Source organism: Myxocyprinus asiaticus, chromosome 29 (genome assembly GCF_019703515.2).
Source record: "Myxocyprinus asiaticus isolate MX2 ecotype Aquarium Trade chromosome 29, UBuf_Myxa_2, whole genome shotgun sequence".
In the NCBI taxonomy this organism is placed as follows: domain Eukaryota; kingdom Metazoa; phylum Chordata; class Actinopteri; order Cypriniformes; family Catostomidae; genus Myxocyprinus; species Myxocyprinus asiaticus.
This window is the reverse complement of record NC_059372.1, coordinates 12,245,335-12,271,942: the sequence shown is the minus strand read 5'-3', so window position 1 is coordinate 12,271,942 and position 26,608 is coordinate 12,245,335. Positions and strand designations below refer to the sequence as shown.

The following is a 26,608-nucleotide window of genomic DNA, read 5'->3' as shown; positions in this document are numbered from 1 at the left end:
GATTAATTAATCAAATTAATTGCAACTAATCGCACATAAAAATATTTGCTGAGAAAGGTCCTCACATAACAATAATTTAATATATGATTAAATAATTGTAAATTATTATAAATATAATATATATTATAAATATAATAATTCAGATAAATAAAATGAATTACATTATTGTGGCAGACCAGTAAAGCATTGAAAATACATAACAAATAGTGGCTTTAGATGGCAATGTATAATTTATCGTTCATTGAACATAAGCCTATCACTTGCCTACAGTCGACTGCTTTCAGTTTTTTAGTTTAATTTGTCAATCTGTCTAAGATAGATTCATTATAAGGGCTTTTCTAAGGACATGTCAATGTAAACGTGTCAGACGGATGCTTTTGGAGTGTCTCACTTTGGTTGCTTCGCGTCATAAACACAGCATTTTTAGGTTGCTGTGTCAAGTTAAATGTAGTTTGAAACTTAGAAAAGTATGTCTCGAAATTCCTGCAATCGGAATTGCGCTGTCCAGCTGTGTTTGAACGCAAGAATGCATTCTCATCATGTGGTGTCTCTATTGTGATTTGTTCTCTTAACAGCTGGAGTTTCGCTTACTGCCCCCTTTTGAAAACAGGTTGTACTTCAAGCTTGAATTGCTCTGATGGTAGAATATTGATATATTCCTTATTACAGTCCAGGTACATGATTAATTGTGTAATTTTTTTAAAATGCATTATTTATTACATATTAATCGAACTGAATTAACTCGTTAAATTGACATCCCTAATATAAAATTAAGTAATATTGTAAAATATTTTGATGATTTTAATTCACTTTATATTTGGCCACTATGTTTCCTAAAGAGTCAGTCATCATTAGACTGATTACGCGAACCTTTAGGGCTGCCCAATTAAGAAAAATAACATCAGAATCACGATACGGTCATTTGTGATTATTAAACAGTAAAAGGCTGCAGTTTAATTAAATTAATACATGGGGTGCATTCGAATATGCTTTCTTCCCAACTATATAGTATGCCAAAAACAGTGTGCCAATGGAGTAGGGTGTCCGATCCTCAGTATTCATAAAAGACTAACTGAAAAATGACTGTTTCAGCGGTCTCAGAGCGGTTTGCGAGCATTGTGAAATCAAAGTGCTGCAGGTTCACACATTCACGCAATTCCAAACATTTGGAACTGCTACAAGTTATTATGCAAATCTAAAAACATGATGTACTGTAGTATCATCACAAAAAAGGAGATGACAGAATTTGTCAACTACACACCGCACTTTCAGTTTTCTGTCAAAATAAAAGCTCCAGGTGAAATAAATACGACAGAAATATTACTATTGTATCAAATAAATCTAATAATAGTTATTATACAGTATTATGTTATAATAACTTGACTGGGTCCCACAATAATACTTATAAAGCTTTACATAGAATAGCCTATCGTCAATAGGCAAAAAAATATCGAGACAAATTTTTGTAGACATATTGCCCAGCCCTGTTCAGAAGTGAAGCAAAAATCTAATTTTGATGAAAAACAATTACAAGGACAAAAGTTTTTTTTTTTCTTTTGGAATAACCAATGAAAACAATGTAAACAGGGTAAATATGGTTTATATGTTGAATTTACATTCCCTCCTCTCACTTTTTGTATCATGCAGTTGAATGAACCATCTACAAACTGGATCTGGAGGAAAGGACAGACAGTTGAGTTCTAAAGAGATCTCCAGCAGATGTCAAGAGACCCTCATGAGTCACATACAATCAACACTTCACCCTGATCATCACTGTAGACACGTCCTTATAGCAAGATGAGCTCTTTAACTTTAATAGTGACATCCTCTGTTTCCCAAATCTCCCGGACATGATTTGCGACACACTGAATTCTGCAACTATTATATAATGTTCTCTGGTGTTTGTTAATGCTGTAAATGCTTTTGTATCGCTGTATTGTCACACAAAAATTATTATATTGAGATTAACTTGTATTTTCCTATGACACTTACATTCTTCCAACATAAAACAAGGGGGGAAAGGTTATGGTTCAGCATTAGCATACAATATATTCACCACCAGATGCCAGTGAAGAGCTGAAGAGCTACTGCAAAACTCCAAACATGAACAGACATCAAAAGAGAATCTAACACATAGACTAGATGTAGACATAGACTATAATTTTATCTTTCTTGTCATCCATTCATCCATGTTTTTAGGTTTGGTCTGAACATTGATGGGGACGACATTTAATTAGACTTAATTAAATAAAATTCTTAGTTAATTTAAAGGAATGTACTGGAATCAGTACAATTTAAGTCTATGGATAACATCTGATATCTTCTGTTGTTTACCACAAAAATAATACATTTGATTGTCCCTCAGTTTGTAAAAACAAACAAAAATCGGGTTGCAATGCACTCACGATGGAAGTCTATGGGGCAAGGCATGTCAGACTCTTTAGACGTTAACACAAGACATTCATGCTTTATTAAAAACACAACAAGGAGATATAAAAGGAACATCTTTGCCTCACACATATCGATACACAACCCTCACAGGAATGTTAGACATTATAGCACTTTGGCAAAAGCAGCTGTGTTTAATATAGCTGTCTTTACTATGAAACAAACATGGATTATATCTACTTTATAGCAACAGTTAGAACACTTGGAATAGTATATACTTTATATAAATATGGAGATCACTTTCAAAACGGTATTCAACATGAAAATATCTGAGCAACATTTTGATCACAGCAACGAGGTTTATGAATGATACATCCATACATTGTGGTGCAGTGCAATAATGCATGTAAAATGTTATTGCACTATTCATTATATACAGCAAAATGAACTAGAATTGCATTTCCTTAAGGAAACACCAGTGCTTGCATGGCAGCAAAAGAATAGTGTTTATGTTTAGGTAATTAGGTGTTTTATTCTGTATAAATACGAATATGAACATGAAACTTTGACTTCGCACTGTAAATGCTATATATTATGGCTATATGATTAAATAGATGCAAGAAAGAAAAGACCAATTCAGTGTGTAAATAGATGTAAGATAGATGTAACCAATCAGAACTCAGTATTCAAATATTACAATGACGTCTTCACTGTCTGTTATATTTTAAAAGGCAAACTGCATCATTGTAAGTCAATGTGAGACTTTCACAGTTTAATTCTAAAATCTGGTCTTTGGTTTACATTAAATAACCAATAGTTTTTAGCTTTGTCATAGACATGAACCATGATTTGCTATTTGCTGGTCTGTTGCAGGGGGAGGACATTCTAGAAAGCATTTGATTGGACAAAAATTTGTATAGTGCAGCATGAGTCATCAATATATTTTGCCTGCCATATATTTTAAATGAGTATATCTGCTAAAAGTGAATTTTGTCCAAAAAATAAGTAAAATAATAAGTATTTTTGTCTTGTTTTCCAGTAAAAATATCTAAACGTTCTTAAAACAAGATACATTTATTTGAAAAGCAAAATTACACAAGACATTTTGTCTTGTTTTCAGAAAAATCTAACAAAATTGACATTTCCCAGTGTAGTAAGAAAAAACCTTCAAAGGGGAAAGTATATTTTTCTTACCCATTTGGCAACTTTAAATTTGTTTTGTATTGTTTTAAGCATAAACGTCTCAAAATTTTGTTAAATTTCTCTGAAAAAAAGACAAATTATCATATGTCACTCTGCTTCTTAAGTAATTTTTTCTTGTTTCAAGGAAGTTTAGATATTTTTACCAAAAAAAAAAAAAAAGACAAAAAAAACTTGCATATATGCCAAAAAAGCCTCTTATTGTAATTTAATGGGATATTTAAAAAGTTTAAAGTTTATAAAACCAAAAATAGACAGCACATCTAAGACTGAAATTATCTACAAAACAAAGTTTAAATGGAGTCTGTTGTGGTTAAGGTTGTTAAGTTTAATACGTATGGTTGCCTTGCAAGCACTGTAAGGAATGAAAAATAAATGATTCCACTGGAATGTTCTGATCTCAGCAAACATTCAAAGAGTCTACAATCATTTTTGGATCCACAATCGGAATTTTCAACATGGCAGTGTGCGCAAAAAATCCACCTCTATCCCGACAGCTTCAAAAGCATCGTCCTCTTTCGCTCATCATTTTAGTGATCACCTGATTTATCTTTGTCACAGCATTCCTCTACCTACTTCCTTCGCCCATTAACCTCTCCCTGATTACACACTAGATATCCCCCCCCCAAATCTTCCTCTGTCTGGATGAACTGCACTGATTGGCACCTCTGTTTCAGTAGGTAATTAGTTGTACTTGAGGCATTCCTGCACAGGCATCTGTTTTTCTGCCTGACTTAGCTTCTTATTACCTCCTTTCAATATCGTGCACCAATTAGAAAATATTTACACACTCAAAAGTATGCCAGCGCAACTCATTCAGCCTGTGAGAGAATGAAAATAAAACCTCGGACTAAGAAACTATGTGAAATACAAAGATGCCATTAAAGGTGACGTGTGCATGCGAGGTGTGTTTGGGTATTACGGCGTAGGACACAGCCTGTGCTTCCACTCGCTCACTTTCTGTATCAGCAGGGTGTGAGAGTGCCATGCTTGTGTTCCTGGGTGAATTTCACAAAGAAAAATCCAGGTCATATTTCCCCCCAGAATCCAAAGGAAAAATTTGTATTTTGCATATAGAACATTTATGCCCATTAAGATGTTTTGCCTTGTGTGACATTATTTTTATTACAATTAAGCACATTTTCCTCCAAAAGTTTCATTACTGTGATGAAAAAAAGAAATCTTATTCTAATTTTTTAGTTTTTTAAAGATCAGCATAAACGAAAGGCAGTAGAACAAATACTACAATAATGTACAATATACTTAAAATGGCACTGTACAAATGTGCTTTTAAATTGAAATTATATTTTTTTTTCATACACCGTAATGAGCTTTTTAAGTAATGTTTATGTAACTGCCCCTTGCTGACATGTCTGTCTCATAAAAACACAAAGTTACATGTACAGCTTGAATTGCTCCAATGGTACGAAAATGCATACTTTTATTACGGAATTTAAAAACAGATCAGGGAGCATGATTTAATTTCCTTTTAAGCTGACAGTGTCTAAAAAAAACGCAGTGCTCCTGCACGAGACGCTTAAAAAAACAAGACGCACCGCAATGGACAAAGACGTCCGTCTAGTGCATGCGTACATAGACAAATACAGACGCGAAAATGCTTCGGAGTGAAACCCCCCCCAGGAGATAATGTTGATTTAAAAATCAGATGTCTTGTAGCTTTTTCCCTCTACCTGAAATAAAAAAAAAATTTAATTCAAATTTTAAGTTAATATTACAAATTAAGTTTCTTAGCCCTGATGGCAGCCCTAATTGACAGCTTTTGATTTTGGGGTGAAATATTACCCAGACATTTTCTGGCAGTTTTCGTGTGATTCACCCTCCCAGTACCTCCACAACTTCCGTTTCACGCAAGCACAAACTGTTGGGTTATTTAAGTGATCACTGGCTGATTATTAAGTGTAACACCACATACTTACAATAACGTGTTCCTGATTTTCATTTATTATTGTGTAACTACATAATGTGCTACTGCTAACTGATGTGGAAAATATGCATCCCCAGTGGCTGACTGGAGATAAAACATGGACATATAGCTGTGTTTGAGGGTGTAGGAAAAAACTAATCTAGGATCAGAGGTGGACGTTTATCTGTGGTATGGGAGAGGATGAGAGGGCTGGTCTGGGTTCGATGCTTCTGCTCTTCATGAACGAAAGCAGCTGGTCGGGAATCTCAGCCAGAACATCCTTGGCCAGTCTGGCCATACTGAGCACCTGGTTCCCGGATCGGTCGATGTAGTCACGGAACGGCACAAACTGAATCAGAGATACAGGAAACAGACTAAGGAAATAGAGCAGATAGCACATGTAAAAAGAAAACTGCTTCCTCATGCCCAATGAAGGTCAACCTTGCAATAGGTCAACCTTGGAATAAATGGTATTATCTAAAACATTTGTTATAGTTCTTAATATAAAATTCTAGGCCTAGTTTTACATATTATAGCATAAAATATGAGTTGATTTAATTTCTTAGGTAAGAGGTAAGTATTTGACTTAAAAGGGTGAGACACAGTATATCTTTATATGGTTATGAAAACGTATGTCCTCACAAAAGTATAAACAAACTCCAGGGTGCAAATATTTCCCCTTTATGCAAATGTTCATTTCTGGCACATTTCCTTCACATAATGCCAAAAAATACCATTTACAATGTCCTGAAACTCATTGCACCTTCAATAAAGACTAAAATTGCTACACAAAGATAGCTTACATTGTGGTGATTTTACCTGCACAATGTCTCTCTCTGCAACACGTCCCCTTGAGGACACTCTGACCTCGTCTCCATCCAACTCTTCCATAGCTGTTACATAAAAGACAGAATAGTTACATCACCTGATATCTTATGCTTGTTTTAAGCTATTGGCTGCAAACATTCATAGGGGAGAATTCACTAAGATTGAATTGCATGTTTATTTGCATGCACTGTCTGCATTGTTTTAGTGGAAGATTCAATAAAGGAACTATGGAAATCAGATAATGGCACAACCGTGCCCACAAAATTTGTGCTGAATGCAATTTGCAAAGTGCAATTCCCCATCTTACAGCCTGGTTCTGAGGACTAGATTGTGGAAACTGCAGCAGATTACCAAGATCTGGCATACTTTACTTCACCACTGCAATCCAGACACTTGAATCAGCTCTTTAAAGTGTCAAAAGTATGTGTGATGAGGAGGAGGGCGTGGCCGGGATGTGATGGAGCATGGCTGGCGCTGAATCACCTGATAAGCGGGACAGCAAGATAAAGGGGCAACCAGAGACGCCGGTTCGAGAGAGAGACGCACGTGGCCATGCTGCATGTTTGTTTATGTTGGTTTTAAGTTTACCATTAAATTTTACTGTTCAGACGGTTCCCGCCTCCTCCTTGCCCGTCCTTAGACTATTACAGTGTGTTCGACAACATTGTGCAAAATTTGCACTGTACAGTTCCCCATCTTGCAGGCCGGTTCAAAGATAATTTAAATACAGTGCAGCCCACATCAGTGCATTTAGCTCCTAGTTAAACTACATTGTGGGTGGTTAGAGAATAAGATGCAAGTTTTTGCACTGAAATAGCATACTCAAAAGTGCCGCAACTGTTTAGTGAATTCACCCCATAAAGTCTATAATCTCACCATCAAATTCAGCAGGGCCGACTCCAACAATTATGATGGACATGGGCAGGGATGCAGCCTGTAAACAGAGAAGTAGGAAGGGGAGGCAGTGTGTAATTGGTGCCCTGCTAAAAAGATTGTGTTTACAGAACACCATGGAGGTCTAGTGAGTGAAAATGACTTACAGTTACCACGGCTTCTCGAGTCTGTACCATGTCAGATATGACTCCGTCTGTGATGATCAGCAACACAAAGTACTGAGAGCCATCTGTCACCTCTGTCGCACACCTGAAGATTTAAAGTACCATCTTAGATTTAAGACTAAAAATATCTCTATCTCTCAAAAACTAATGATTCCATTGAAATTGATTCAGGATGTCTAGTTGCAGTAAACTTGAAAGAACCAAAGAAATTGAAAAGTGAGTGGTGTTTTGCATGCAAAATGACACTAGGGTGTTGTTGGTGGTTACCAGGGCATTGCTATGCGGTTGCTAGGGTGTTCTGGGTGGTTGCTAGGTCGGAGCTTACTGGCCCAAGTCAAAAGAGCCTACCTTCAAGTCTTTATGATATTTTGGTCTGTAGATATAACGTGGCTCCTTCCATCAATGTAAGTCTATGAGATTTTATCATCTGCCAGTTGAAAATTGTCAGTCTGATTGCTTAGAAAAGTAATAGCACACCTCTCTTCAATAAGCTGCACAATTTGAGGTATCATTCATAAACCTTTAAACGAGAAGTTTAATGAACTAAGAGTTCGAGGTTTGTTCAAATTCCTAAACCTAAGTATGAGCAATAGTGATGCTTGCAGTGATTGTTTATAACTTTGTACTGTAGCACTTTACAGGAAATCCCCAATAAAATCTGCTTCATTTTATCTGAGCAACTCTCTCAACTCTTATTATTAAAACTGTCTGTTCCTACCAGTCCATTGACCGTAATAGTCACCTACAGATATTGTCTCGGCTTTAGCAAAATAGAAGTGGCTAGCTGAGAGAGGCGACTCATACCAACTCAGAGAAGTTGACCACTTCAGACGTGGGCGATCAATATCTGCCTCTAAAAGCACCCCTGCAGTTCTGGGAGTTTGATTTTCTTCAGATTGAGAGATTTAGAAGGATCTGCAAAGGCCTTGAAAGTGACAAGGGCAATTAAAAGTCTCCCAACAAAACAAGAGCATGAGTCTCCAAGGTTTTGTCAAGTTGTGCGATGAGTGGTACATTGATATGACACAATATTAAAAGGGAATATGTGTACTGATTGTAAAAGAGCCATTTTCTACACTTTTGTAGCGTTTTAGTTCAGAATAAATGTAGCTATGTTCAGAAAAGCATTCCACCATACTTCTCTGCAGTACTGAGGATACCGTGCACAATCTACATTATGAATAGTGCACAATGCATGCAAATAGTCAAATGACCTACTTTTGCAGCAATGTGCAGTATACAGCAGAACACACTGAGATCATGTATTTCACAATGCAATGGGATTTGACCAATGAACTATACGTAATAATAGCTGCAACTCATAACACCTTTATCTTGACTTATTATTTGATTTGACAAACAAAAATTAAGACTTTTTTAAAACAAAAAATTGCATCAAAAACACAAAATAACAGTTTTTATCTCCAAGAGTACACTACTACTGCATAAAACATGTTATGTTATGAGGTCATGTGCCTGTTTTACATTCTACATTCTAAGCGTCACAGTATGCAGTAAGCAGTAGGCTAGAAGTCCATTCTAAACATAGCCTTTTTTGACTGTACCTTTAAGATATTGCATATATCTTTTGAATTGCTAACCTCTGTGCACTGGCATTCATCAAGATGGGCCAAACTGGTAAAAACATAATAGAGCTCAACAGTCTGGTTCCGGAAGTAAAAATCCCACTCATTTTTTTTTCCAATGATAAATTATAAACTTTTAAAGACAGACCTGACATGAACTCAGAGGTTGATAATTGATGGTACTTCTGTTGAAGCCATTTGTCCACATTATTTCACCTTCATTTAAAAACAAATTGAGTTTAATAGCGGAATTAGTGGTGAATACTGTAACTGCACTACCTATGATCCTGCAGAGAAAGATTCGCCAATGTAGGGCTTTACTGGTTGTTTAGATCAGTGTTACTATTAGAAATAATTAATAATTATTTCTTTAGTTATTAGTTAATATTTAAATTAATTAATTGAATCTAACTCATTAAAACCTCATATGGGGCTCCAGTAAATGTAGTGCGCTACGTTTAGGAGCGGGTTTGGTTATTAGCAATAATTAATAATTATCAAAGATCATTATTAATTATTAAAATCAATAGAACATTGATGAGAATCAATGTTAGCTTTTTTTATCCTTTAAATCAACAATTATCAAAGCTAATCACTAATCATTACCATAGGTGAAACATTAATTAAAATTAACACTAGCTTATTGATCCTTCAAATTCAACAGTCATCAAAGATAATTATCAATTATCAAAAATCAATAGAATATTAATAAGGATTAATATTGCCGGGGCACCACCCTGGAATCAAGGACTAATAACCAGACAGTATAACAGTCTCAATATTAGATTGTTTTCTTAGGAAAATCGACATCCGAAGAATATCGATTTTCGGGAAAAAACAATGAATGAAGGCTTGAATGCGAGCACTGACATCCCATCAGCATGACACAGGTATATGGAAAACAAACCAAAACACTTCTCTTTGTAATATAAAAAGTTTATTTATGCAGTAATATCAATTAATAATTAATACAATGCAGTCAATAAACTTCCGACTTACAACTACAAACTAAACAGTGATATGATGAGATATGGTAACCAAAATAATCCTATAACACATGAGAGTATGTGTGTGTGAGAGAGAGAGAGTGTGTGTGTGTGTGTAAGGAGGGACGCGCATAAAATGGCGGACGTGAGAGTATGTCACGCAAGACTTCTGGCCAGAGAATATGGCCACGAATGTGGGCGGAGAGAAATCAGTCAATGGCGTCTACCAGTTTACCACGTGTATCCGCTTGTACGATAGCTTAGGGACAAAGCTGAGCTTTATCACGAAGCTATCTACTTGTGTTGTGCGTGTGTGTGTGTGTGTGTGTGTGTTTGTGGTTAGTACGAGAGAGAGAGATAATAAAGTGATGGCCCCAAAGCCGATTTTGCGATCGTGAGAGAGAAAGCAGCTGTTAGTTTATCACTCAGAGACGTGGTGGACGGCTCGTAAACCGTCCCACGGTCTTTGATTCTTCAATGGATAAACTCAGTGTGCTGGTCTCACCCGCGATGGCGGAAATGCACAACAGTCCAATGTGGTTGGACTACAACACAGCAAATCTCATTCGTGATAATTAAATACCTTGAGTATTAGCCGCAATGAGCGGACTCGGCGGTCCGTAAACTGTACAAGCAATAACCTTGATACACAAGAATAACACACTATAATATTTTCTGCCCAGACGTAAACCTCTTACTTGAATCGTATGAGGACGTAGAATGTGTGTTCATCCGTCCTTTAACTCTGACTCGGTTCCTCGAGGCTCGGGTGATGACGGGAGGCCGTTTCCTCACTCTGTCGGCGGGCAGTACGGCTGCTGGTTCTCGGCGGGCTGGCGGAGAAATCAGCGATGTCGACTTGATTGAAGATGGAAGAGAAATCTTTTATCTCTTCACTTCTGCAGGCAAACGGATGAAGATGCGGATTGCTCAGTGGTCTCCTTCGGATCCATTAGAGTGTTCGATAGAACACAGAGTAATCTCAACTCGTCCAGCGAGATGGAGCTTGTATGGCCACAGTTTCAAGTCGGACGTTACTGCCTTATGCCACGAGGCTACACCTGAGAGCAGCGATGAGATGCATCTACACATGGCGGGCAAAGTTGCTGGGAGCAAATCCCGGAAGCATTTCAGAGGTATTTCTACTCCTGATGACGTCATGTTTGAGGGGCGTTCTGTCATGTGCCTCATCCAATAGGAGTTGAGAGTTCGATCCTTTAGTGAGCAAGGCTTCATGGGATTTGTAGTCTGATTTGGACTCCCTTTGTTTGATTTTGGCGTGGTTTTATCAGTAAGATTTATGACTTGGTATGCGGCCTGAGTTAGGTTTTACAACTGTGTTAGGCCTGCCTTTGTCTTCTATCTGAATACATGAGGCCCAACACCAATCAGAGAATCGCAGCGAACAAAGGGCAGCAAAAGGGCTCTGCAGCGACCGCCCACTTCCATGACACTGCAAATGACGCAACTCGGTCTTGAGTTGGTCTCCCTACAGTACATTCTCAAACTGTCAGGTGTGGATGAGGAAATGGCAGGACTCAAACGCAGAGTAGCGTAATGGGCTTTTATTAATGCAAAATATAACAAAAAACTACCCTGAATGGGAAAAACAAACACAGTCCAGGGAGCCAATACGATGACGGGCTGAGCTGGGCTGGAACAGGTAACCAACAGGAATCAAACTAGACAGAAACACAACAGACAGAGACCTCACAGGGGACGTAATACACATGCAACATCCCATAACAAACTGGCACAAGACAAAAAACACAATGGGGTTAAAAATGGAAGGAATCAAGGAGATAACGAGGAGGGCAGGTGAAACTAATAAACTAATAATCAGACAGTTAACAAGGTTAACAGACTCAAATGCACAAGGGAATGCGAAAACACAAACCCAAGTGCATTCACACAGCATGAGACAAAACACAAGTGCCTGGACTCAGCCACAGAGTAAATAAACCAAACCAACTGAAGTGGCTGAATCCAGACACAAGACATAAAACAGACATAGAACACGTACATGTCAGGGCTCTGCCAAAAACGGGGGAAAAAACAATATAAGGGCAGAACCCTGACACAAAATACTTATATATTGTAGAGGATTCAACAATAAGGAAGCGGGAAGCGGGGTGGCAGTCCAAGTAATCAAGCTTTGATGGTTTTTCCCAGTCTAACAAACAGAACAAAAGTCTTTGGCTTTTCAGCTCCACAGCAGGGCATACTTCACAACAAAGTATCAACTTTAGCTTTAGTCATAAGATATCAGAAGTCATAAATATTCCAGTTCAACAGCTTTGCAGCCTTTAGCTTCATGGAATGTCAGGTCTGTGTGACTGGGACTCTCTCTGCCTCACTGGAGTTCTCAGCGGCCTTTTCAAGCCCATCTCCGTCATGACTGTAATGAGACACAGGTGTTACATATCATTAATCATCAGTTGATGGTCCTTTCTGCTTCCTCTCTCCCCAGTGATAGACACATGACCACGTCCCGCTCCCCATAGCCCCACCGCCCGACTCAGGCCCGGGCAACATCCGGCCTGCTAACTCCCCCCCCCCACAACCATCTGCGGCCCCGGCCTGTGGACCACCTTGAATTTGAAGGGCTGAAGTGCCAGGTACCAATGAGTGATCCACGCGTTGGTATCCTTCATGCGGTGGAGCCACTGAAGTGGGGCGTGATCTGAGTGGAGGATGAAGGCCTGCCCCAGCAGGTAATAGCTGAGGGTTAGGACCGCCCACTTGATGGCAAGACACTCTTTACCGATCGTGCTGTACTTAGTCTCTCTCAAAGAGAGCTTACGACTAATGTACAGCACGGGGCGCTCCACCTCCTGTGAGAGCACGGCCCCCAACCCCCTCTCTGATGCATCTGTCTGTAAAATGAAGGGGAGAGAGAAGTCCTCAGCTGGTAGATGCTGCGCCACGAGCTGGGCCTCCCTGAAAAGCAGCGGCAGAAGGTGGAGGGCCCATTGGGTTCGTGGCCAGCCGGAGGCGGTGGCCAACTGCTCAAAGAAACTCAAGTACGCCTCCAGCTCATCCTGGTGGCCCATCTTTTGGAACAGCAGCTGTGGCTTCATCACTGCTTCCGGGGCCGCGGTGGAGGAACTGCGTGGAGCTAACTAGCTCCGCAAGGCCTGCCTGCCCGGCTTGGGCTTGGAGGAGCTCCTGGAGGCGCCGTTCTTGTGCGAGGAGGTCTTGGTCGTGGGTCTCCTGGATGCTGGCCAGGGCACGGATGACTTCGTCCAGCGGTGAGGTGTCCATGGCGAACAGTCTTCTTCCTTATTCCAGGTTTCGGCACCAGTGTAGAGGATTCAACAATAAGGAAGCAGGAAGCGGGGTGGCAGTCCAGGTAAATCAAGCTTTAATGGTTTTTCCCAGTCTAACAAACAGTCTTTGGCTTTTCAGCTCCACAGCAGGGCATTTACTCTTATGCTTTAGTCATAAGAGACAACATAAACTCATAAATATTTAAGTTCAACAGCTTTGCAGCGTTTAGCATCACGGAATGTCAGGTCTGTGTGACTGGGACTCTCTCTCCCTCACTGGCATTCTCGGTGGCCTTTTCAAGCCCATCTCCGTCGTGACTGTAACGAGACACAGGTGTTACGTATCATTAATCACCAGGTGATGGCCCTTACCGCTTCCTCTCTCCCCAGTGACAGACACATGACCACATCCCACTCCACATATATGTATCTGAATATTTTGCAATATAATTTAAATATATTGATCCTCTACTCAAAATAAACAACTTTAAATCAACAGTTTCATATTTTTTCCACTGTTTCTTGTAGAGATGTCCTGATACAGATACTGTTTCGGAATCGGGTCCAATACCATGCTCATGTACTTGTAGCCCACTCGTACGTATGTCATTACTTAAACATTCAGCACACTAATTAAAATCACTTTATGTCCTAGTGACATTATGTAACCACAAAAGCTGAGATTTAATGAGATAAATATATAGTTTGTATGTGCTGCGCACTTCAAATGTGAGTGCTTATGAATGTGTGGAGCCGATGTTGTGCTGACATAAAGACATAAAGTGCTCATACCTTTTAGAGCTTCTTGACTCATACAGGGAAAACACCATCATGAGCATTGCGCACTCTGTTTGTAGCATATGACAGCGAGCAGAGCACTAATTAACTTTGTAGCACAACAGAAACGGATCACTACTGTATAGTTATGTAATATTCACTGTAATACTACTAATAATAATAATAAATCAATAGTAATTGCATTACATTTAAGCAATATCTCATATCTGTGATGCTCTGTTATGCAGCACTTTATTTGACAAAATATGTCTCCATTATTGTATTTGTAATTTTTTTTTTTTAAATAATACAATATTATGTTTAAAATTAATTGTTATATGTTCATTTGATTAAAGTATTAATGATTTCATTTATTTAAACACCATTTTGATGATAAAATTGAAATAAACTGTTGATATGGAATTTTAGAAAAAATAAAACAAAAAAACAGGTATTGGACTCATTATCAGCGGGTACCAAAAAGGAAGTATCGGTACACGTACTCATTCTCGCCCCAGGTATCGGGACATCCCTAGTTTTTTGTAGTTTATCCCTCATTAAATACGTTAAGTATACACAGTGTGGTATCTTCGTCTATTTTCCCAATTGCTGAATACTTTTTTGGCTTCAAATCAAAGTTTTTAATGTTGTGATTCACCTCAGAGCTAGTTGGTTTAAAATTAATGGGAAGAATACTTCCAGAACCAAGGCGGCTGAAAAAGTGGGCACGCACTGTTGCTCTCTATAAGCTTTGATACTGTATGTAAACATGGCCGGTAATATGTTTTAGGGCCTCGTCGCTGTGACATCCCAGCCACGATTATTTTAAATTATGTTAAAGTTTTTGCCGTATTTGGCAGCTTTTTAATAAATAACCTGGGTGCGCTGGAAAGAAAGCATTGCCAACAAACTGTTTTATTTCAAATGAGCAAAAAAAAGAAAAAGAAAAAAGAAAAATTCCATGATATGTTGCTTGGTAAACATTACACCTTGACTGCATCTAAGCAGAAGGTACATGGAGTGAAGTGTTAGTCAAGCACAGAATTCTGGAGGAGTCCAGTGTGTGTGTGTTTGTGCATAAGTGCATTTGTGTGTAGAAAGAGGACAGGCTTTAGAGTGAATAACAAGTGGATAGTGACAGGAATGAGTTCAACTCGCAGGGGAGACAGAGAAACAGAAAAGGGCAGAGAGAGAGGTGGGGGAGGTCGTATTCTGGACCGCAGCTCAACCTCATGTCAATTGCAGGAGTAATGTTTAGCTTACTGTGCCACCTGGTTGATGACAGGGGCAAAGTTGGTTGGTCCGTAGAGCTGTACTTTCCGGAGACAGTCATAATATGCCTCCAGCACGCCTTCAATGCCGACACAGTTTGCATTCTCACAGTCAGAGTTCTACAAGGTCAGAATACACATGCATTAAGAAGATCTCCAGAATTTATATATATATATATATATATATATATATATATATATATATATATATATATATATATATATATATACTGAATATATCTGGGTTTCACACCACTCAGAATTTAACTGAGAATGGCATTTTAAATTAACTCCCCTAATAATAAAGACTAGCAAGTACAACCCCCCCAGCCCCAAATATACGTCCTCGAGATTGATAGGAAAGAAGGACTTAAATATTGATCTGTTTCTCACTCACACCTATCATATCGCTTCTGAAGAAATAGATTTAACCACTGGAGTCATGTGGATTACTTTTATGCTGCCTTTATATGCATTTGGAGCTTTCAAAATATTGGTTCCCATTCACTTGCATTGTGAGGATCTACAGAGTTGAGATATTCTTCTAAAAATCATTGTTTGTGTTCAGCAGAAGAAAGAACATCATAAACATCTGGGATGGCATGAGGGTGAGTACTTGATGAGAGAATTTTCATTTTCAACTATGCCCAACCCTGATAAATATACTGTATATAACACATGATAAATAATTGCCATGCATTTTTAATTATTTATATCGAACTAAGGCATTTTGTATGTTGTTACCTGCTATGTCCATTTCAACAAAATTCATGACACTCTATTTCAGTATCAACAATGAATACGAAGTCTTCACTGTTTAAGATTTAAGCATCCAACATTACTTTAGTTAATGGCTGTTTTTGTTACTCACGAGGGGAAAAGCATGAGAGATCTTGCCATCAGGAGGAAGCTTAGCCCCAAAGCCATAGGCAGGGAAGAGTTTGTCACTGTCATAATCCTGCACAATTTCCCCCACGGCTTTAAGGGCCATGGCATACGCGTTCAGCTGATATGGGTTCATGTAATGGAGAGATGATGGCTGTGATGGGTTTCCTGCATTCAGATATCAATCAACACGTGTTTAGACACAAATACAGAAAAGTTCAAGAGATTGTGGTTGTTCGCATCAGTGCTAAGTTCTAAGTCTAAAATTGTGATGTCACAGTTGCATGCCACACACACACAAATGGTTGCTGCTTATTGTGTATTTCAGTCAGTGTAGATGATCTTACCATTAGATGCAGTGAAGTCTATGGCTACAGTGAAGTTGAGCTGTGTTCTGTTTTCAAAATTTAAAAGAGTCACAGTCAAAAATTGTTTGGTAGTTGACATGACAGGCTATTTTACATGTCTAAGGTGTCATACAGAGATTAAGAGTAAAATTATGAACTATTCATAATGTAAGTTCTTTTATAAAATGATAAGCTTCACATTTCTGCCTTTAAACCCTCCAAAAATGGGCCCCATTCACTTCCATTGTAAGTGCCTCACAGTAACCTCGATTTTTGCTTTTTTTTTTTTAAAGAATCTAAATCATATTATGGTACAAATGCTGTAGACTGAGCTGAACTCGTATTGAAATCGAAATATTCCTTTAAGTGCTATAATCTCTCTCTCTCTCTCTCCTCCCCTCTCTGATTTTACACATTATTTAAACAAAAAAAAATCCAAAATTTTTGTTTACAATATAAATGCATATGTTTTTAGCAGCACTATTAATATATTAGAAATAGTATTTCAAAGGGGGTAACTGTTACAGATTCTGTCTGACAAACGGGGAGCATATGATTTTCTATTACATTGATATCAATTTTATGATGTTATTAAAATAATGACTGCAAATGAATATGTGAAATGGCCCTCCTTATTTGGGTTTAATGAACTATTCATAAACATTTTTGTGACTGTTATCTATCTATCTATCTATCTATATTCAACCCAAATGCTCATAATGTAAATGAAAAATTCACTTTAAATGCAGCCTGTCCTGAGGGCTCACGAACACAAGATATTCAGATTGACAAACCACAAACCGTGAACATGCATGCCTGTCCCAGCTGCTCTTTAACCAGTAAATCTGCCTGTTTCTGCTGCCTAATTTATCCAGGGACTTTTAAGGGTCACTCACCCGCCCCGAATGAAGTCCACAAATGTGTATTCGGATTCCACTTTGAAGGACAAAAGTGTTACCTAGAGAGAGTGAAAGAGGGGGAGAGGAGAGATAATGGAAGTCATTATGAAAATAAATCAGGAGAGGAGAGCGCTTGACAGGTAATTCATTCACACATACCGTGCCAGAGTTGACGTATTTCTTTTTCCTCCCCTTCTTCTTAGGATTTAAGACCTGAAAGAGAACAAAAGACACCAATCAAACATGGTTGAAAGGAATGGGACAAATTACTGAAGTGCGCTCATATGTTTTTTTCCCCCTCGTATGGTTCATGAGACAAATCAAATCAAACTCTAAATGCTAAAAGTATTTTTTTATATATATATATATTTAGTTGCGCCAGTTCATAATTCAGATATTGATTACCACAAAAAAAGATGTTTCTTCAACTATGGGCTCTTTAATGTCTCAGAGGTTGATTTTTATTAAAACTAAAAGATTTAAACTTTTTCTTGGAAACTTTTTACCTTTCCTTCATTATTTATTTATGTATGGATTTTATTGTTTTACCCCTGTCCCTCACCCTGTATTTAAATCTTAAAATATGAAAAACCATCATAAAAATATTTTCTATATTTTAAAAACTACAATGATCTAAACAAAGAGTAAAATAATCACAAGCCATTTAAACTCAGTATTGTGCAAAAACTATTTGTGGGTTATAATTGGGTGTTTCTTTAACTACAGGCACTTTTATTTCCCCAGGGATTATTTTTTTGTTTGTATGTTTGTTTGTTTATTAAAACTAAAAGAATTCCAATTTTTTCTTTTTGTTATATGAAGGTCACATTAAAACTGACTTGGCAACTTTTTACTGGGCCTTCATCATTTATTTTTTGTACTTTTTAAATGCCTTTTGTTATTAAACTGTATTGTATTAACCTTGTCCTAGACCAATATTAACCATTTCAGCTCTGGGGCATTTTTGGGGTGCCGCCTGCAATTGTTCACGCTCAAATTTAAAAGCTCACCATTTACACAAAATGTGAATTAACTGCCAAAAATTGGCCACATTTTTTCAGAAACCACCCCAAATTAAAAAAAGTATTCTTTTATTCCACTAGATGGCAGTAAGTACTAAAACATTTTCTTTCCTCTATCACCTCTGTCATAAAATGCCGATCTTAAATGTAGGTGGCGCTCTAACGCATTTTAGTCCTCATCTATAGACATTCAGTCTAATTTTCAGTTCATGCTCCACCCACATTGTTTCATCAAATATCTCGGCCTCTGCATGGACTAGACGATGGCACTGATTTGCAACGCAAATTATTTCAGGCCTTATTTTGTTATTTTATGTAACATAAATGCAGAAGTGATGTTTATCTATGAAAAGTTCAGATTCTAAGCTTTCAAATAATACCCCATATGCCTGAATTATGTATTCATAGACTTGAACATTTTAAGCGTAAACTTAACCCACCAAGGGGTCTGTCAAGTTGAAGAGGTTAAACTATGAAAATCTTATATAAATACTAATTATTACATCTTTAAAAACATGATAATCTAAACGTGTGAAATACACAAACCATTTCAATATACATTTTCTAAAATTACAACTGGCGTAATTTCCGTCACACCAAACAATTTAACCCCTAATAAAAAAAAAAATTCCCTTTTTTTTTTCTTAAATAGTAAGTGTACTTGTGAACCGAGTTGACAAAATTGTCAGTGAAGAGCTTGCTTGAGATGAAATACTGTATGAGACAAGTGGTGTTTGAAGAAAACAGTAAATTATATAACTTGTGAGCAGAATATTGTTTTGGAAATTTTATTTCCATTTCCAATCAAGCTACACATTTTCCAAATTATGTTAAAGTGTGAAAATTGTATTTAATTACGTAGTTCAAAAATCATAATCATCAGATTTATGTGCACACAAAAAATATTTATTTTACCTCATAGACATTGAATTGACTCTGTCCGCGAGACAGTTCCCTATAGCTGGTGGTAAATTCGCCGATGAAGTCATGACTAAAGAAAAGTGAAACCAATGACTTGACTGAAGAACACTTAATAAACATTGTATGAGCATGATGAGAAGAAATTATATCTACAACCCACAAGGGGAACGCAAGCCACAAAAAACAGCGTACCTTCCATCTCGGTCCCAGTCATAAACATCAATCTTCACTGTCCTGGAGAGATTACAAACAAATCAAACCTTACAGTAAATCAATACCTAAAATTAAGTGCAGAAAGCCTGAGTTTTCTCAAAAGGTCAGAGTATGATGGGGTCCTGTTGAGTCCACAGAGCCAGTCCAAAATAACACCAAAATAACGGCCAGCCGCTGCCTCACTCCAGCTAGGATTATACTGACTGCTGCAGAGACACAGCTGCCCGTTTCCACAGCTCAAGGCACAAGCGGTGTCTCGTTTGAACACCTCACAACTCATAAGCCTGAGGGATGCTTTAAAGGTATGATAAAAAACCCTTTCCTGTCAAAAATATGACTCGCATCAGAAATGTCAAACATTATTTAAATGTTGGGGATATAAATACTAAGATACTGGCTCTAAGAACACACCAGGAATCAAGTGCTTTATCTTAATTCGTTTTATTTTATAAAATAAAATTTATAAAATTTTATACAGTGGCCCCAAAAAGTATGAAGACACTTAAGCCACATTTAAAATGTAATAATGTCATTGCATTACATAACAAAATATCAAACCAAATGCCATTTATTTTAAATAAAGATTGCACAAGGACACTTTTTCCAAGTTTGTTAGGTTTTAATCCAATGACATTCACACATTTTTAATTGTGGAATAAGTGTGCAAATACTGTACTTTTTGAGTCCACTGTACATTAACACAGTCACTCATATTAAAAGTCAACATGAAATTGTTGTTCATGGTTTTCGACACCTATTTTACTTGTGTGAGATGTATTTCCAAGTGAAACAGGATATGGAATGAGAAATAAGAGGGCTTGGTGACATCAGTAAATAAAATAAATTTTGATTTTATGTCAAAGGAGCCACGTAGATGGATTATATTATTGGTAGAGGAAATGAGCCTCACCTGTCATAGTCTCCGTTGCAGAGAGCTCGCACTGGGATGGTGAAGGGCTGCCATACAGGGTTCAGAGTATTCTTTATCACCTCTGTTTTGTGACAGATAGTAAACCTAGAAAGGAAAATCAAAAAGGAAATGTTTACTTAAAGACTTATGATGCCTGCTGTAAGATTGATAGGTTTTTCTATTATTGGGACAGTTCAGCCTAAAATTAATTCTGTCATAATTCACTCAGTCTAAAGTTGTTTCAAACCTGTTTGACTTACTTTCTTTTTGTGAAACACAAATGGAGTTTTTAGACTGAATGTAACATCGCCTTTTGTGTTTCATGAAAGAAAGAAAGTTGTACAAGTTGGTAACAACATGAGATTTTGCATAAAGAAAATGAAGCCTGTTTTTTAGTATCATTAAGTTTTTTAGGGCTGTCAATCGATTACAAATGCTTTTAAAGTGTCTCATTGTGGCTGCGTTGCATTTCATTGATTTTTCAGTATATCACACCATAAACGCTACAGTTTTAATTTTGTGTTATTGCGTCTGTTACAAAATTTACCCACGGTCGAGGGCATGATTAATTGCATTAATTTTTAATGCATAATTTTTTTATAGAATGAACTATTAACACTGAATTAACATGTTAAATGAACAGTAGGGATGTCATAAAATATCGATATATCGCTAATTGATTGGCACGTTATTTTATTTATATATTTTTGAGTCATCAATATTTTAAAATTAAACAACATTTAAATTAGAAGCCTAATTTGCATGCTTTCCAATTCACTCAGTTGGCCTCTGTTTAACTGTCTGGCATAATAGCATTGGGAGACCAAATGAGGATGATATAACATTTACTGTCGCGGGTAGGAAAGACACAGGTATCACACACACCGTATTTTAGAGCTCCTTGAAACACACAGGACAAGCTGATGCGGCTCAACAGGTGGCAGTCCAAAGTTACAAAGGATTTTGTACTTCTTCAAGAATGAACAAAACGACGTTGATGAGTTTGCAGGTTAGTGTATAAAACTGGTGTAACTGCGCAAACTGAACGATTAGAAATGGTGACATTTATTATGCAATTTCTCCACGTGTAGCCTTGAATAGACTTCATTCAAGCTTTCAAACCACAAAATGTCATAACTGTAACTGAAAATACTTTATGTATGCTCTATGAAAGATACATATACACAATATGTCATCCAGTGATGGCTAGAGTAAATCATCTTTGTCCTTTGATAATGATTTGGGTCAAATTTAATGGAAAACTATGTGTGTTGCGCTCTGTGGCACTGCAGAATTTTGATGCTGAGCGTTGGCGGTGTGTGCGTACCTTCGTAGAAAATAATTGTTACGAATTTTAGAACGCGCTGTGCGACCCCCTTTAATTTACCCTGCTGCTCACACTTTACCAGAGTTGTGTTGAGAAATATGTTTGAAAAGACAAAGACTATTGTGCAATAAGCAGCCCTTTTAATATCTGAAATAATATCCTGATATATGTCGATAATCATAGGGAAAATCTTCAGATTATCGATGCGTGGAAAAGTCATCGATCCCAAGCCTAATGAACAGCCTATGTTTTTTGTATTGCGACATTATTTTTATGACAATTACAGTAGGCCCATTTTCTCCAAAATTCTCATTAACGTAATGCATCCGGACATTTTACTTTTGAATTATTTAGTAATTCCCACTATAATTTTTAATGGTGATTCCCATTAGATTGTCATTACTGTAAGGGGCCGCTCAGACCCAACTCGTTTTTGTGTTAAAAAAAGCTAGACACATCTCAGCGAATGAGATGCATTTTTAAAAATTGAAGTTCTTTAAACTTCACACATCCTCTTAAAAATGTGAGACAGTAAAAAAACAGCAAGACCCAGACCAACGGTCAAAGAGTATGTCTAAAGCATGTTTACCAGTGTTGGGTGTAATCCATTTACAAAGTAATTAATTACGGTAATCTAATTACTTTTAGTCAAAATGTAGTGTAATGCATTACATTTAAAATTCTTGTAATCAGATTAAAGTTACTGACTTTCAATTAATTTAATTACTTTTAAGTACATTATAGGGTTATGCTTATTTCTAATATATTATTTATGTAGAATACATGAATTACAGCCCAGTAACGAGTCATTGTGAAGGAGAAATGTGAGGTGCTGAGTGTATGACTTGTGTGTAACAATGAACAAGAAAGAAATATAGACATTATTTGAATTTGTTGAGCAGAAAAGTGTTTCAGAAAGTAACTTAAAAGTAATTACTTATGTGATTACTTTTTAATGAAGTAATTAGTAAAGTAACCTAATTACAATTTTAGAGAAATAATTAGTCATTTGTAGTGGATTACTATTTAAGTAACTTATCCAACACTGATGTTTACATAAAAAACAGTTCAGAAACAAAAACGTGTTCAGTGTGAACGGCCGCTAATTTTGTAATTTTTACTGTATTATGGTAAAAAAATGGTGATGGTAGTATTGCAGAAATAACACACTTCACCTTTAAGGAAAATTATTAATAGGGAGAATACAGTATCACTTCTGATGATACTCACGTGCCGTCTTCATTGCTTCGGTAAAACACCAAGAAAGGATCAGATTTTCCGAAGAAATCCTTTTTATCCAACTTGTTAGCACAGAGTTGCATGGTTGCAATGTCCTGTTATAAGACACTTTGATTACTTTGGGATGAATGGGAATAACATATTCTGAGTGCTACCAAACAACACACAAACAAGGTACACAAACAACCAAACAAAACAGAACACCCTTGACTCTGGGACTTCAATACCAATTCCACCCTGATGCTATTACATTCAACAATGCATTTTAATTGCTGGCCTCGGTTAACATCGCTCCAGAGCAGGAGTTCAGGACACAACAAAGACAAAATAGTGGGCCAAGAAAGCAATTCCAGAGAGAGGACACTCTCTTGCATTAGAGGAGAACAGCAATTGTTTCATATATATTAATGATGAGTGAAGGTCTCCAGTGTTTAGCTATTTACTGGTTCTGTTCTCCTCAGAATAACAATTCTCTGGGGACTCTGACGTAGCAGCAGGGAAGTCACACATGCAACAAATTTAACTGGAACTTGATAGAGAGATGATGTCTAGTGAGCACTTGAGGAACTATGGTCTGGGTGACACAGGAGAGAAAGCTCATCTGCCTTTTAAAAACGTCCGGTCCCGCTTGAGGAGGCTGAAGCTGTGTTTGAGGTGTACTGTCAGTCCTTACACAGGGCTATCTGTCTAATACTTCCTTTGGCTACATGCTATTACAAGGGATGGAATTGAATATATATTCACAACTTTGTGCCATCTGAAATTATATTTACGTGTTTTTTTGGCATGGCCCAAGGCACAGTGAAATTGTGAGTGGAAGGTCTGAAAAGAGACATATTTAAATTGATGGGTCAAAATGATGAAGTCACAGAATAGTGAGCAATTCCACCAAAAAGTCTGTACGGGTGAATCTCTCGAAAATATATATGGTTTATATTTCTTCCCAAAATCAAAAGAAAAATAAGATTATTATATTCTGCATAAAGAAGAAAAAAAGTCATTTAAAAACATTTTGCATTGTAAAATTATTTTTATGACAATTGAGCACATTTGCCCCCAAATTCTTATTCAAGTTTTTGTGTAATTTCCAATTATTCTCAGTGGTGATTCTAATTAGATTCTCATTACTGAAATACCTTAATTGTTTACTTTAATTATATTAATGATTAATTATTTAAATCAGAAAAAACAGTGCTTTAAAAAACCAGCAGTACAACAAATACGTACTACCATGATGTATAAATACTTTACAATCTACTCTAAATAATATATCATATTTTTTTTCCTATTACAGTAATGAGAATGAGATTTTGTTTTTGCATAACAGTAATGAGAATTTGCTTAATTGTCATGAAAATAATGTCACAGTATAAAAAACCTTAACGCTTGGAGTCGTGACCCAAAATACCTACACGAGTGCATAAAGGGAGTCAAAATGACCCTGAGATATTTCATCTTAATTCAAAGGGAAAACTAGTTACCCTTACCCCACTGGCAAATAGTCTTCTTGTTTTAAGCATTAACCCCACTACATTTTGTTAGATTTCTCTGAAAACAAGACTTAATGTATTATGTCATTCTTTCTTGTTTTAAGGATGTTTAGAAAAAATTACCTGCAAAATAAGACAAAAAAAACTCAATAAGAAAATAATTTTTACAGTGTTTAAGATAATATGACCTAGATTCGGCTACATAAATTCAGTCAGGTGTAATCCAAGCCTTGGCACAAACCTGATTTTTTTAAGTAATATATGGAATATCAAGGAGCAAAATATTCTTATTGACAAACAATATAAAAAATACTATAATGAGTTAAAATTCCATAAGAAATGCATTGGGGTCATTTTGACATCCTTTATGAAGACTGGGGGTAGTTATACAAAAATGTTAATTTTTCTGAACCAATGAATAATACATATAGAAATGACACTGGTGAGGGTCACAAACAAAATATTTGATCAAATATATACAAAATAACACCCTATCGCGTCAACTTGACCCCATTGTGCATTATATGTTATTAAAATAGGCTGCATTTAGCTAAATATAATTTGTTTTTAAATTTGCAGAAAAATGTGACACAGGCATGTTTCATGAGATTCACCCATGGATTCTTGAGGGACTAAGTTTTTAGGAGGACATAGTGATATCCACAGTGGATAAAACTGGTAAAGGTAGATTGTCTTTTTTCTGCCTCTCCATAGCTTATCTTAGCAAAAAAAAAAAAAAAACAGACAAGCAAAAAAACATACTTCACCTCTGATATTTAAATACAATGCCTTAGGCATTCACCATGATAAAAAAAAAAGACATTGTAGAGGCAGACTGTGTGTGTGTGTGTGTGTGTGTGTGTGTGTGTGGGCAGATGGGTTTGTGTGGTTTACGAGGAAATTTTTTTAGGTTACAAACTGGTAATTACAAGGGTATTATGCTATAAATGTGGATTATGAGGACATTTCTAGTGTCCCCATAATTCAAATCACTTAAAAAACATACTAAACAATGTTTTTTTGAAAATGTAAAAATACAGAAAGTCTTTTGTGAGAGTTAGGTTTAGGGTTAGGGTTAGGGGATAGAATCTATAGTTCGTTCAGTATAAAAACCATTATGTCTATGGAGAGTCCTCATAATGATAGCTGCACCAACATGTGTGTGTGTGTGTGTGTGTGTGTGTGTGTGTGTGTGTGTGTGTGTGTGTGTGTTATCATGGTCTCGTACTGACCCGGCAATTGCTGAGTTCCTCGGCTGTAAAGATAATGTTCCCACATTTTTTCCCTGGAATGCCCCTTGAGAAAAGATAGATAAATGCTTTTAAACATTTGACAAAATGTGGGGTAATGGTTTAAAGACAAGAGTTCAAGTCAAACCCTTTTAAAAATTGCTACAGTTATAAGCACACTGCAAGCCCACTTAAATTCAGAACAAATAAGACAACTCTCTGTCTTTTTTTTCTTTTTTTCAACTTTCTGCTGCTAAGAGCTTTCGATTGCACTGGCGGTAACGGTGGAGCATTTCAGGCGCTGAATAGCCCACATCGAACCTCTGAAAAGAACATGATTCATCTGAAAAGAGGGAAAGTGTAGGGAATGAGGAGAGAAGGGTGATGAGGGTTAGCTAGGAAAAAACATTAAAGGCTGTGAGAGAGCACTGGAAGACTGTTTGGAGGAAGAGAGATATAGATTCTTTGAGGGAAAGAGAGGAATCAGCTAAAATTAAGTCATGGAATTGTAGAATCACCAAGAAAGACGCTGTATACACATTCATTTGGGAGGTTAATGGATAAATGAGGTTAAAGTCAACATGAAACCCTTTTTACTTCCATATTTTTACAGGGTATTTTCAACAAGAAAAAAAAAATTTAGGGTGGGACTTGATTGCATCTATCGGGAAATTATTGGCTTGTGTAAAATGGCCGTTACATACCAGAATGGAGCCAGGTGGTTGGAAAAAAAGCATTGAAAAATAAGAGGACTTGGTGGCATCAGCCAAAAAGCGAAAGTTATTTCAGAGCAAGTTATTATGTTGATTTGCACAAGTTAAGCTCAATTGACAGCATTT

General features: G+C 36.9%; 1 protein-coding gene across 1 annotated transcript in view; it reads right to left on the bottom strand.

The window, feature by feature from the left end:
• Positions 1-2,234: 2,234 nt before the first annotated feature.
• Positions 2,235-26,608, bottom strand: part of LOC127419914 (copine-9-like) — a 66,610-nt gene continuing 42,236 nt past the window's right edge. Inside the window, exons 8-21 of the mRNA XM_051661732.1 lie at positions 25,773-25,836; positions 23,042-23,145; positions 20,485-20,589; positions 19,554-19,595; positions 19,356-19,431; positions 17,578-17,631; positions 17,416-17,477; positions 16,520-16,566; positions 16,159-16,340; positions 15,280-15,407; positions 7,381-7,483; positions 7,217-7,274; positions 6,332-6,405; positions 2,235-5,861 (exon numbers count right to left, since the gene is read on the bottom strand). Of these exons, the coding sequence (XP_051517692.1) occupies positions 5,679-5,861; positions 6,332-6,405; positions 7,217-7,274; positions 7,381-7,483; positions 15,280-15,407; positions 16,159-16,340; positions 16,520-16,566; positions 17,416-17,477; positions 17,578-17,631; positions 19,356-19,431; positions 19,554-19,595; positions 20,485-20,589; positions 23,042-23,145; positions 25,773-25,836 (1,282 nt within the window). The 3' untranslated portion in view covers positions 2,235-5,678. The remainder of the gene's footprint in view (positions 5,862-6,331; positions 6,406-7,216; positions 7,275-7,380; positions 7,484-15,279; positions 15,408-16,158; positions 16,341-16,519; positions 16,567-17,415; positions 17,478-17,577; positions 17,632-19,355; positions 19,432-19,553; positions 19,596-20,484; positions 20,590-23,041; positions 23,146-25,772; positions 25,837-26,608) is intronic.